This window comes from Cucurbita pepo, chromosome LG08 (assembly GCF_002806865.2).
Source record: "Cucurbita pepo subsp. pepo cultivar mu-cu-16 chromosome LG08, ASM280686v2, whole genome shotgun sequence".
Lineage (NCBI taxonomy): Eukaryota > Viridiplantae > Streptophyta > Magnoliopsida > Cucurbitales > Cucurbitaceae > Cucurbita > Cucurbita pepo.
This window is the reverse complement of record NC_036645.1, coordinates 8,068,358-8,081,969: the sequence shown is the minus strand read 5'-3', so window position 1 is coordinate 8,081,969 and position 13,612 is coordinate 8,068,358. Positions and strand designations below refer to the sequence as shown.

At 35.6% G+C, this 13,612-nt stretch overlaps 2 protein-coding genes across 7 annotated transcripts in view; one reads left to right on the top strand and one right to left on the bottom strand.

The window, feature by feature from the left end:
• LOC111799931 (E3 ubiquitin-protein ligase UPL7) overlaps positions 1-9,420 on the bottom strand; it is an 11,032-nt gene extending 1,612 nt beyond the window's left edge. For 2 of the 6 annotated variants that reach the window (XM_023683460.1, XM_023683459.1), the window contains exons 1-11: positions 9,007-9,419; positions 8,508-8,630; positions 8,021-8,261; positions 6,719-7,311; positions 5,306-6,304; positions 4,890-5,224; positions 3,632-3,910; positions 3,294-3,546; positions 2,067-2,237; positions 1,751-1,843; positions 365-472 (exon numbers count right to left, since the gene is read on the bottom strand). In XM_023683460.1, the coding sequence (XP_023539228.1) occupies positions 365-472; positions 1,751-1,843; positions 2,067-2,237; positions 3,294-3,546; positions 3,632-3,910; positions 4,890-5,224; positions 5,306-6,304; positions 6,719-7,311; positions 8,021-8,261; positions 8,508-8,630; positions 9,007-9,030 (3,219 nt within the window). In that variant the 5' untranslated portion in view covers positions 9,031-9,419. Of the gene's footprint in view, positions 1-364; positions 473-1,747; positions 1,844-2,047; positions 2,238-3,293; positions 3,547-3,631; positions 3,911-4,889; positions 5,225-5,305; positions 6,305-6,718; positions 7,312-8,020; positions 8,262-8,507; positions 8,631-9,006 lie in introns of those variants that run through there. The other 4 variants (XR_002815939.1, XR_002815940.1, XM_023683461.1 and 1 more) reach the window with 4 other exon arrangements.
• A 506-nt stretch (positions 9,421-9,926) lies between these two features.
• Positions 9,927-12,065, top strand: LOC111799600 (60S ribosomal protein L24). Its single transcript, XM_023683002.1, has 5 exons — positions 9,927-9,996; positions 10,639-10,714; positions 10,931-11,032; positions 11,485-11,633; positions 11,715-12,065. The coding sequence occupies exons 1-5, from the start codon at positions 9,986-9,988 to the stop codon at positions 11,869-11,871; spliced, it is 495 nt and encodes a 164-aa protein (XP_023538770.1). The 5' UTR covers positions 9,927-9,985; the 3' UTR covers positions 11,872-12,065.
• Positions 12,066-13,612: the final 1,547 nt, after the last annotated feature.

The following is a 13,612-nucleotide window of genomic DNA, read 5'->3' as shown; positions in this document are numbered from 1 at the left end:
GGGGGGGGGATGAAAAGCTGGGGAGTTCCAAAAGTATACATCACAAGGCCCAAGCATGATTCATACAGATTGCCCAATAACATGAGTTTGAAAGAAGGAAGGGGGGGAGACAGAGAGAGACACAGAGAGAGAGAAGGAATATTATTTGTATGAAATATGGCCATGTAAGTATTTCTTTAGTTCTAAAATAAGTCACGCCCATCAACCAGAACAGAGTTACATAAGCACAATGAACTTTATCGCAACTTGCCTAGTTTTAAGAATTTTTTTTCCAAAAGGAATCAAATCAGTTGGAAATAAAATGAAAAGTTGGATATTAGACTGATACCAAAACAATGCGGGTTAATCACTACAAAGTTTATACCTCCCAGAAAATACTAATAGTTCGGCTGCCCTCTGTGTAACCACCTGTATATCGTGTATTATTCCTCAAATCATCAACGTCAATGTCGTGGTTTCCACCGGAAAGCAACTACAGAATGGAATTTATATTAGGGGAAAAAAAACTAACAAAACAAAAATGAGAAAACAACTTGCATTTAATAAAAAGATAAAAATGCGGATGTTCACAAATTTAAACCATTTAAAAATTATATAGTTCTACTACTAGTTCCACCCATATGAAATCCTCTGAGGTATTCTAAGAACCAGCAAGTTGTAAAGAACTGGTTAGTGCGAGTATACAAAACAATGGAAACTTATTTGAACCTCTTTCACCCGCCTTATCCAATTATTATACTTTTTTCCATCTTGCGTAATAAGCAATTTGGTTGCATCTTCAGCACATATCTTATTGTCCATAAAATTATATAGTTCTAAAAATCGTTCCAACCCAATGGGAAGAACCAGCATGTGTCAAGAACTAGTTCATACCGAGTATTGGAAACAACGGAAACTAATTTGTACCACTATTGATCATTTATCTAATCAATATACTGTCTTTCTTTGGTGATGAAACAAAGATTTAAGGATTACCAACTAATCNAAAAAAAAAAAAAAAAAATCCAAAGATAGACCAGGAAATAGAGGTTATGCAGGCCTTGATCCATCTTCTAACTAGTGCCTTTTCTTTCTCCCATTCTGCTTTTAAGAATTGTCAATTGACCAAGTACCACGTCGTGGGCACTTTCACGGCCTAAGCACTCAACCTAGCTTCTATTTGTTTCGCCACTCATGTGCTGCTTCATTTGCAATGACGAAAGCATCAGGGATTTCTCGGTTACCAACTGGTAAAGGGATATAGTCATGGGGAGGATATTTACAGCCTTCCTGTCAAAACTATTGCAATAACTTCAATTTGTTCCACTCACTTATGGAGAAGGCTGTAATTTTCTTAGAAACCAATCAAATGTTAAGTTCCTTTAGGCCTTTGTCAACGGCACTACTGCTAAAATCAAACATTCAAATATCACAACCAAGTCATACTTGATGGTTTCCGGAGTTTTTTTTTTCTTGTTTTTTTATGGAAATTTTCCATGAAGCCATGCAGACCGGAGACTAAGGACTCCCAAAACTTTTAAAAGCCCAAAGATCCCATAATCAATAGAAGGTCATTCATACCATTCCTTATTAGCCTGAGATATAGAAGACCCCTTGGAGGTCCTCACATATAAAATTTCCACATTAGTATGAGCTTTTAAAAGTTCAGGAATCACATGCCTTGCTTAGGTTAGCTAACAATCCAGGATGCCAAGTCTATAGTGAAGAGCATAAATAATACACATCGATTAACAAGAGCAATGATATATACCTGATTGAATTCACTTGCACTAAATAACTTCAACCACGACGGTGATACAAGATCAGTCAAACCCCTATAGAATGCGTTTGAAAAAGGCAGTATCTGCAATTTAACAGGGAATGAACATAAATTTGAACCAAAACAATTATCTTTGCAGAGCATAAAATAAGAATCACGGCTGAACTTTATTTGAGTTGCACGAATACTTTATTTCCTAAAGAAATCACAAATATAGGTCAGGTCCACTTTTCTCATAAGCAACATTACCACCAGACATGAAATATCGCCAAGAAAGGAAGAAATTACATGATGAACAACCAATGACCTGTCGATTAAGTTTATAATCAGCAATGGCGTGAACATACTGCATCTTATTCTCATTTGTAACAGAAACATCCTTGCCACCATGTATAAGCTCAATAACATGTCGCTTGCCAAATGATTCTTCAGTAACAGTGAAATCCAGCGAGAGTTCTTTGACATCGCCCTCATAAGACTGCCATAAGAAGAGCCATAACAATTAAAGTTCATTACAAAAATATACAACTTTGCGTAGTTCATCAATTACCTTAAACAAAAAAGGGCCTAAAGAATCAAAGAAATTAAAAAATATCTTACCCAAGGCTTAAAAAAACCAATCAAGAACGGACATTATCTCAGTTATTGCATATAAAAAATTGGCATTGTCCAATTTAGTCATGTACGTGCTCTTCTCACCTCATATTCTTCTGAAGAGATTAACCAACTTTAAACTAATGACCCAATCTTCAAACTCTAACCTCACTTGGAAGAGAGAACCTTAATTTTTAAACGAGAATTTAAAACTTAAGGGACTCTTATACCATGTAATAAGTATTGGAAAAAGACTCAACATATTTTAGATTAGAGTAAGATATATATAAGTACACAAGAAAATCTTAAACTAAAGAATGTACAATTACTATAATTACTATAAAGAACAACCATGCATAATAACATATATATTATTAAAAATGAGATGTGCTTTTAAGTAGCTTCCCATCATATAGAACCGTCTGCCTGTCATCTTGGTGAGGTTCACATGGACTTGATGACCTGGGTCTCAATCAATTATCATGAACAACGGCATGTTCATCGAATAGCCGTAATCCAACCGAGGAACTAGATAATGTAAGAAGAAAATTCTGAAGAATGTCTCTGAAGCTGTCCTGACATCACCATAAAATTTAATGCTCATCTCACAGTCAGTCACTTCCAGCCCACAGTAAATCATCACACCGCATTTTTAACTCCTAATCCTCCAGATCCACCTCAACATCTACCAACCAGTCTACTGAATGCTTTGTTTATTGACTCAAACTAGCGTAATTTCTTAGGGAAAGCATATGCCTTTCACGAATCTTTCCATTCTGACCACGTGGAGATATTCAATCATTTCACTTCAGGAAAAAAAACTTATAATAAAAGAGACAGGAGGATAAAGAAAGCCAGTAATACTATTAGGTAGTCATTAGGAAACATCATATCGTAATATTGTAGTTTTGGCTTGACCTTGTGAGTATGAAGAATTTACCTTGACATACATGAGATTCCGGTATAGTTCTGGATCAAGTGTCGATAACTCGTCAAGGAAGCTATACCGGCCTAACAACTTGTGAACAAAAACATGTGAAAATGAGTAATCAAGCAATATTCCTTCATAGAGAGCCTTCCCAACAACTCTACCAAGAAACTCAATCATCTGGATGCCGTTGTCGAGATATCTTGCTGATGCATTAGGGATAAGAAGCCTGTCTTCAGTAGACGTTTGACAGAACAGCCCATATCTAAAAGGAAAAATAAACAAGACATAGGTTATTGGAGGCCGAAAAAGAAAGACCACAATGATTCTATGTAGTTTGTGTAACTTACTCAGGAGAAAATGCTGCTTTGGCTATATCAGTTAAAAACTCTTTGGATAATCCACCACAGTCTTGGCCAGCCTCGGGAAGGCCACATTCACTAACGAATGAAACATGAATAGCTGATTTTAGCCTTGACCCAAGGGAATTTAACTGTCTGAATCCATCTTCAATAACATGGCTGCGACGAACTACAATTTCAAATGATCGTGACCCAGGTCCACCAACTTCACCTGCCATTTTTCGGGAGACTTTGTCCATCTTGACAAACTCCCTGAACATTTCAACTCTGCCAGGAAAAAAAAGAAGAACGGAAAATGAAAAGCCTTTGATATGGAAAGACAAATTTTGAGACTTCTTTATGGATGTATAAGTGCTTATAAGTTCCAATGCGCACCAAACACAGAAGAACATCATGGTTTAATCAAAGTCCTGAAGAAAATTTTGTACTATATACTGGCTTCGGAGAGAGGGAAGGACAGAGTTTCTAAAATAAATTTTTCTTTAAAAGGAACATTGACCAGAAAAAAATATAACATTGAACTAGAAAATGTAAATGATGAGTGGAATTTATAGAATCAACAAGATAACTTTTAGCTTTTACTTAGAATAGAATTTAAATTTTTATGAAAGATATAATAAAAGCTAAGAATGGTAAAACGATAGGTAGTGAGGAATGCCCTCATGGAAAATGGCTTATGTAATCCAGTAGAGAAAAAACTTCATGCCAACCACCAGGGGAAAAACTAACTTGGTATCAGATATGAAGAACGCAACACTCCAATGCGATCATATGGAGACCAAACCAATTACAATGACCAGTCAGTTCTATCGCCCTACATGCATCTATTTCTGATGCTTATATGTCCAATCCTCTCTGCCCATGCTCATATAAAGAAATTGGATGAAAAAGTAAGCACTCAATGCTCTCAACAACCATGAACAGTACTCCAAATGCACAATATCAAGCTTCATACTTTTACACGTTGGGTAGCAACTGAAGGGAACATAACATTTCCTATTGATAACTTGTAAACATCATCTCCTTCTACGGGGGATCACCGAGATGATGTTGCTTGATACATATTTGAGGGTTTTGAAGATTCACGATAGTAAAGTAACCACATCAAACAAGATTGGATTTTTCTTATAAGAAGCAAACAGGAAATATTAATTAAGCTGAGATGGGGCAAATCCAGATCAATGAGAGTAGCAAAGCTGCATATTAAAAAGGAAATAGCCAGTTTAGTTAGCAGTCTGATTCTCACCTTTCCTCGAATGGGAACACATGCGGTGTGGTAGCTATAATCGAACCTACAGTTGGAACTGTTAAACTATCATCTGCTCGTAGGTTAGCTAATAAAGCTTCGTGAGTTCTTGCAGCAACTGCAACAGGTGGTCTACTTGTTCTAGCAGGTGCAAGCCATAGCGTAGGAGGACAAAACTGGTGTCTGCAATCTCTCTCATACATCAGATGCAAGCACCTGATTGCAGATTCCATAAGGGATGTGTTCTGCTGACCAGTACCATGGGACAAGCCATTATACACAAGTGTATTAAGCATTGATGCAAGTTTCCTTTGCTGCTCCAGCCTGAACGGAACCTAGTCCACATAATGAAGTTTACAAATAAGGCATCACATTTGAAAAAATCATACAATGGAGGGAGAGATGAAATATCTTGCCTGTTTTTCATAGAACTCTATGTCGTCTAGAACTAACAGCAGATGAGCATAAGTGGCACTGAAAAGATAGAGCAGACATGACAAATCTTTTGAAATTCCTTGTGGACCACAACTCAGAGATTTTATGTCCCATACATCACGCAAGTCATCATCCCCTTGTCTTGAACTAGATTGATCCTTAACCGAGTCCATATGATCACTGCCCAGTTGTGACTTGCTCGTGAACTTATGAAAGACAGTTACCCTCTTACTATTTCCATCCCTGTTGACTTGCTTTGGCTTTTTGCCAAAAACTTCATCTTTCTTTTTACTTGATATTTTACTTGAGCCAGGAAAGGGACCTTCAGCTTCATCAGCATCACTGGGGAAAAGGGAACTTTCTAACACTCCCCACAAATCAACAAGAAACCCAGGAGTAAAAGATAACATGTTAAGAACAGGTAAGGATCCAACGGGTGGATTCAAAAGTGAAAATATTCTGAGCATGTACATGTAAAAGTATGATATATCGATCAGTTTCAAGCTTTTCATACAGTCTATATTATTTGACTGTGCAGTACTTTTTTCGGAGTGAAGATCTGTATTTACTATTGTCAAAAGATCTGTGAGATGCCTCTGTTCACAAATAGGCCTAAACATATCAATGGGCAATGTGCTTAAGGGCATGGATGCCATTTCATTCTTGAAAACAGCTGCATCAGAGGGTTCATAAGAAGTTAAATTTTCGCTTTGGATATCTTGATTCTCCTTTCTACCACACCCAAAATCCCCAATCAAAGCCAAAAGTCTTTCTGCCAAAGTGATACCCACACGAACATATAACACATAATCTAAACTCTGCTTGAACCAACCAGAATCCGTGGCCTTAGTTTCAGTCCCTGCTGCCAGACATATAATGTTTGCAAGAGCCCATCCAACTGCCGGAACAACCTTAGAGCCACAATCAACTGATAACCGATCCAGGTCAGACATTCCCAATAAAATTGTCTCTTTCTTGGCCTGCCATCAACTGCCACAATTCAATCAGTGCCAAATCAAGATGTTATTGTAAATGTAATCTCTTTGATACTAAAACGTAACAATTGTTAATTTGTCAACTCACTATAACCAAAATGAATCTTTTTTTACACAATGAAATTCTATTAAAATTATTTAGATAGGTACTCGTTATCAAAGCTGCAAAATCAAGAAAATGAATGCATCTATATTTGCCAAAAATTCAGAAAGAAGTAACGCATTTTTTTTTCATAACTCCTAAACTTGAGCAAACAAAGTAATTAAATAACCAACAGATACATAATATACAAGTATCATTGGGTTTTATAAGCAGGCAGAAAGTGAGCTATTTAGTTTCAGTGGTGACAAACTAAAATGAAAACCATAAAAAATCTGTTCAACCTCAATGGCCCTTACCAATAGAGTCCAGAAGCATGGTAGCAAGATAGATCGATGCTTTACAGCTGGCACAAGAACTTGAGGCAGATTTTGAACAAGTTCGGGAATTGTAAGTAGAAACAGACAGAACTGTTCAGCCACATGATGCCCTTCCCACGAAGTAGTGCCAATTGCATCAAAATTCATTAGACGAAATGGTCGTAAAGCTAAAGTTATTGCACTCACAGTAATAACAAATAAATCATTTGTCTGGATGGTACTGGTGGTCCGTGAAGATTGGATAACACTCAATTTACACATGTATTTTCTGACGGATAGGTAAAGGCCACTTTCAGAAGTTCCTAGATAATGAACTAAATCCTTCAATGCTGCTTCTGTATCAAAACGATTATTCTCATTTACATTCTTCCACCCATTATAATCAGTGAAGACGACTACCAAGCGCATGGCTAAAGAGGTTGTAACAATAATTTTTTGCTCCTTTGCTTGCAACTTGTCGAAATGAACAAGAATAAATAAGCATACAGAAATAAGTTTCCTTGATTGGTAAGTCCATATTCTTCTTTCTTCAGATGTACCAGTGGCCAAGGAGCAAAAGTTGTTCTTTGATTCTTGACACGAAAATTGATTATAGCATGTCAAGTCCAAAATAGATGTATAGACTAAAAATAAATATATATAACAATAAAAGAAAGAGCTAAACGACGGTAGAAATGAGCAAGGCAATGGAGATTTCATCCAAAATAGTATCGTATGGACTAATTCTCTTTCTCTCACATTTTTCCAATTTCCACTCCCCAAAAACTAATCAATTTTTGCAAGCTTACTAAACTCAAATTAATATTGTGAGGATTTCTGGTAGATTTCTTTTAGTACAAAAAATGTGATGTATGGAAATTTGAGCCTCAAACCTACCAGTATTTGAGGATTGAGACGCTTCCATTTTAAATCGTGATTACTACGCAAAGTCTTCCTCCAAAACCACATATGTATGTTTTCAACAAATGTGCCCAAAGGAGTCAATATGATATTTTTCCAGTTTCTTTAATTCCATGTTCTGGAGACTATCAAATCAAGTTAAGTATAGCACACAACTTACATGCCACTTTAAAGTTAAAATATATCTAGAATATAGGCATCCCAAAACCCACCATGCAATACAGTTTGTAACTCAACTTACCAAATTAAGATACAACTCAGCCTATTCTGCTGTTTTTTGACATGATAATAAGATTTATCAATTGGATCTTAGAACTCAGTCTAAAATGACATGCAAAAGATGAAAAAAATAATAAAGAGTATCGGTGAAGAAGTGGATACCGGTAGAATTGATGCTTTCAAACAAGATTGTAAAGCAATTCTTCATACAGTCTATATCTCTGGTCTGGATATTTTGGGGTCGTTTCAGAAAAGATGAGATAAAGAAGAGAAACGGTCTCAAAATATTATAGGAAATGAACGTGCCAGCCAGAGCACCAGAACGATTATTCACCAACTCTTCCCAACTTTCTTGAAGCTGCAAAGCAGCTATCTTAGTCACTCTGTAGCGCCTCCATACTCTCTGCATCAATTAAGAAACGAGATAGTAATTTCAAACTTTGAGAACTTGCCTTTGTTACCAGGAGAAGCTGCATAGATATGAAGAGTAAACATCCAACTTAATTCAATTACATAGAAATATAGGAACAATGATCAAACCCACAAACCATTCTCCATTGTCTCTACAACTTAATTATCAGTTGCTATAGAACGTGCAAGATAAACTAAGAATGGCACTTGAAGACCGCTAGAAGTAAATGTAATAGACCTGAATAAAGAGAGCCGAAGCTGCAGCTTTTCTTGCATATTGACGTAGCTCTCTCTCCTGGATAACCTTCTGAACAAGAGCATCCCTCGTAATTTCTTTTGCACTCGCTCCCCTCAATGATACCTGTAAAGAGCTTGGAAGTTATAGAACAGTAATTTTTTAGCCCCAAACAATAGAAACCATAGCAAACTAACCAAACCAAACCAAACCAATCCCCAAGTTCCATATTATTCCCACGCCAATTGCTCGCAAATCAGAGAACGAAAAGAAAGAGGCAGCTAATCCAAAGAAAATGTCCGGCTCAAATTAGATATGAAATGGATGTAATTTAAGCTTCTACCACGATGAGAGTTTCGTTTCAATACTAACGAACGAATAACTACCGATGGAGGAGAAGGTCATAGTAAAAGAACATATTCATGAAACAGATGAATTAGTGTATACTTTCTGGTAGCTGGTTTAAAATTCAATCCTTGAGAGGGAGGGTGAGAGAGAGAACCTGATGCTTGGAAGCTTTGTCCATGAACGTCTTAACGATTGTTGGAGCCAAGCTCCAATCCACATTCGCTTACTGTAAACGACGAGCCGCTAAAAGCTAGTTATCAGCGCTTTCCAAATCCCATCCAAACCAGCTGCCGGAATTGGAATTTTCAGCGATCATAACGCGATGGATCAACAAATATCAAAGAGACTACTCTGAAATTCCTGTCGTAAAGATTTCGGATCTGATGCAGATGATGAAACATCCGTCGCAACCTTGTTTCATCGACGAGTGATCGTTCCACCGCTAAAGGCCCTTGTCCCTTCGCCGACGGCAAACAATACGCAGCGGCGAGATGTCTCCGGAGCCGGAGGTCCAATCGTTGAAAAAAATTTGTGCTTATCCAGAAAATAACAAATTGTAATAAAATAGGTTATCAACTTTACTCAATCAGATTCTCAATTTCTTTTTTTCCCCTAAAAATTAACCGTATGAAATTTATACTTCATTAAAAAAAAAAAAAATTAAATAAATAAATAAATAATATATATATATATATATATATATATATATATATATATATATATATATATATATATATATATACATTTTCAGATCTGTGATAGAAACTTTTTAAATTTAATATTAATTTAACTTTTAATGAATAATGTGTTTTTAAATATATTTTTATGGTTTTCTTTAACAATTATTATTATTATTATCATTATTCTTATTATTATTTAGTTTATCGTTTTCTCTCAATTTCATCGGATAATTACTTTATAGCCCAGGCCCAATACGAAGCCCAAAGTCAAGAGTTGGGCCCAATACGAAGCCCAAAGTCAAGAGTTGGGCCCAATACGAAGCCCAAAGTCAATAGTTGGGCCCAAAAGATTGTCCAACAATTGCAATATAAGCTACCGAGTCATTCGGTGAGATTTTGTCTCCTAGGGTTTTTCATCAACAGCGCGACGGGAAGCTTAGTATCGCAGCGGCCATGGTTCTCAAGTTCGTCAAAATACTTCCATCTCTATTTTCATGTGTTCTTAGATCTGATGCCATATCCTCTGTTTTCGTTCTATATGTCGGCGTGTTTTTGTGGTTCTGTTTTCGCATTTGTACGTGCATTGTTCATGCTCGAGAGATCTAAGGTTTTGCGCGTGTTTGAAGTGAGAAATAGGCTTATTTTTAGAAGTCTTCCATTTGAGAAACTTTAAATCTTTAACGAAGTTCCGTGTTTTTCTTTTTGTGTGTTAATATAGTTACTTTACTTATGAGGCGTAATTACGGTTGCTATTTGCAACATGTCTGTGCACTGAGGTACTGGCGTGGTTAATTGGGACTGGCATCTGTTATGTTTTAATAACCTGGTTGGAAGGAAGTATTTCTGATGGACATTTAGGAACAGGATATGTAATTTGAAGGGGAAGGTTTAGAAGATGAGTTTTTTTCGTTTCTTGGACTTGTTATTGTAGTTTAATGTTTGAACAAACGGGTGTGGAATAATTGTCTCATAAACTAAGTTCGAGAACTTCGAGATTCACGTGCTTAATCTTGTTCATGGGCTCTGTATATGGGAAAAGAAGTATATGAGCTAGTAGCTTTTGAGTCATGAATTCTGCCCCTAATAGTTTGATACTGATTTTTCAGGACTGAGCTTTGTCGATTCAGTGGAGCCAAGATATACCCAGGGAGAGGCATCAGATTCATCCGGGCCGATTCTCAGGTGACTTTGGTTACTGTATTTTAGATTTTTTTGAGATAAACTGATTTTTTTTTAGTTTCAACTTTTAGTAAACGTTATAAACCCTTTCTTCTCTAATTAACCCCAACCTCTGCAATGGTGCTTGATTTTTTTGAGATAAACTGATTTGTTTGATTTATTTGAATTATTCTCTGTTTTCTCCTTGCTTGTTTGACATTTTTGCTGTCAATCCGTTAGGTGTTTCTCTTCGCCAACTCAAAATGCAAGAGGTACTTCCACAACCGGCTGAAGCCATCAAAGCTTACCTGGACAGCCATGTATAGGAAGCAGCACAAGAAGGTAATATTAAGATATTCTGTGGACACTTTCTTTTTCTTTGTTTTTTTTTTTTTTTTCACGAGGACCGGTGAATGAAAATTATCTGGAAATACCAAATACCAACTCTCACGTGGATAATGATTCTCTTCATGCAAACTTGATTCCACCGAAAATAGTTAATCTCGAAATAATCTCACAATGGGGGATTACAAACTAGTCAGGTTTCTAGTCTACTGATGGGATCTAATGTGGATTTAAGTTTCACCTTAACTCATATACTGAGCTCTAGGATTAGTTTTGCAAATACAAGTCACATTACTCAACATTTAAAGCCTTATAATTAAGTGTAATAACTAAATCCATACCTAAGAGATCTCACTTTAACCACATAGAGGAAGGCTTCTCTTTGAGTGTTGTGTTGCTGGCTTGCTGTGGGCTATTGATCTTTATCCATTTTATTTTGACATTTGCAGGACATTGCTCAAGAGGCTGTAAAGAAGAGGAGACGTGCCACCAAGAAGCCCTACTCCAGGTCCATTGTTGGTGCAACATTGGAAGTCATCCAAAAGAAGAGAGCCGAAAAGCCAGAAGTGCGTGATGCTGCTAGAGAAGCTGCTCTCCGGTTCGTCCTCTTAAGAATAAAGATTGAACTAGAATAGAAATTTTGTATTTCAGCTTATGAAGATTTTTGATTGAATTGCAGTGAAATTAAGGAAAGGATTAAGAAAACCAAGGACGAAAAGAAGGCCAAGAAGGCAGAAGTGATGGCCAAGTCACAGAAGGCGCCAGGTAAGGGTAACGTTCCTAAGGGAGCTGCACCCAAGGGTCCAAAGCTGGGTGGTGGCGGTGGAAAGCGTTGATCCTTCCATTAGGTTTTGTTTTGTCATTTAAATTGCCAGATTTGGTAGATAGGACAATCTGATAATTTTGCGTTCTTTTTTGTGTTATGAGAAGTAATCCGTATTAATTGCTAAACTTAATGTGCACTTATTCGAGTGGTTAATTTCCAGTTTAAATTTTATATTTGAAGTCAGAAGATTGATAAGATTATCTTCATTTTGATACTCTTAAGAAATGTTGGTTAACTAAATATAAACTTAGATCGTTGAATATGTTTATAGCTATGATGAAACGAGCTATAATTAATCGTTTTTGTTAAAAAATTTATATAATTCATGTTTTCCCTTGTCATATAGTTTATAAAATATTATATTTATTTCAGTGTTTATTTTCAAGTTTTAAATACATTTAAAACACACTAATGTTAACATAAAATTTATCATTCAATGGTGATGGATAGATAACACACGTGTCGATGTACATTTATTGATGGATACAAAGCAAGCTGGTCTTGTCTTTATATATATATATATAATTATTTTTTTTTCTAAAAATTATTTCTTTTTACCAATTACTCTCATTTGTAATAATGTAATCTTTACTTTGATTTTTGTAACCATTTAGTTTTTGAACTTTAATATAAAATAATTAATTTTTACTATGATTTAGTTAAAATACTTCAATTTGCAATGATTGAGTTCCTATCCTTAAAATTATGACTAAGGTTTAATAAGAATTTTTAATTTAGGTCAATAAATTAGAGAACATGTTCCTATCTATAAAAAATGATGATTGAGGATGGGTGTTACCGCCATCGACTGTGCATAGGTACTCATATTCGGTGTTGCTACTCGTCAAATTGGCTGCTTCAAGTTACAGGGGTAAGAATCAATGTCCGTGGTGGGAATAATTTCCAACCAAGGCATTTCTTCAACTGCCACTTGGTCAATTCTTTCGGCCGTCGACTCAAGTTAATGAAGCTCTTTCAGTCACCGACGATGTTCAAGACTGCCGAAGTTGAATCCACATTAATTTTCTTATAATATTGTATAACTAACTATATCGAACCATTGTTACCATTTCTCCCAACAACCTCAACTGACTAGCCTCTTTTCCATCAAACAAATTTTACTACATATGTTTGCACCATGCTCGGGTATGTAAACATTCGACATAAAGTCAAAATGTAGCATAATTTAATAGTACCTTATGAGCACGTTTTCAACTTCATCCTCTTCTCCCACATTGAAACATTTTCATACTTCAAAAAAAAATGTATTAAACTTAAAAATAGAGCTAAAATTTTCAAGATTTCAATCAAAAAACTAAGAACAACATTATGATCCAACATAAACTCTAATTAGAATCAAATATGAACATATATCCTTAAAATCATCAAAAGCTCATCCAAACCCTAATAATTAAACAGATCAATCAATGAACACAAACACATAAATTAAATTTATTAAACTGGGATCTCATTAGATCAGCACAGAAAGTTCAGATCATATAACCTCAACTCTTTCTCAATAATTTTTTTTCATAAAATTCTCCATTTTTTTCCCTTAATATATAAAATAAAAAACACAGATTTGAGGTGGTATGATCTGAACTGTCCAAACAAATCCCAAGACCCAGATATTAGAAACTGTCAAATTTCAACACTATTCTCTAAAAAAAAACCCTAATTTAACCTCTCACTTCACAATCTTACTTTTTCATGAAATTAAAAAAAAAAAAAAAAAAAAAAAAAAAAAAAAA

What these genes read in the sequence shown, in the direction of transcription:
- LOC111799600 (XM_023683002.1), top strand. An exon ending in TCATCCGGGCCGATTCTCAG is followed by an intron (nt 10,715 to 10,930) that starts GTGACTTTGGTT and finishes TCAATCCGTTAG; the next exon opens with GTGTTTCTCTTCGCCAACTC. An exon ending in ATAGGAAGCAGCACAAGAAG is followed by an intron (nt 11,033 to 11,484) that starts GTAATATTAAGA and finishes TGACATTTGCAG; the next exon opens with GACATTGCTCAAGAGGCTGT.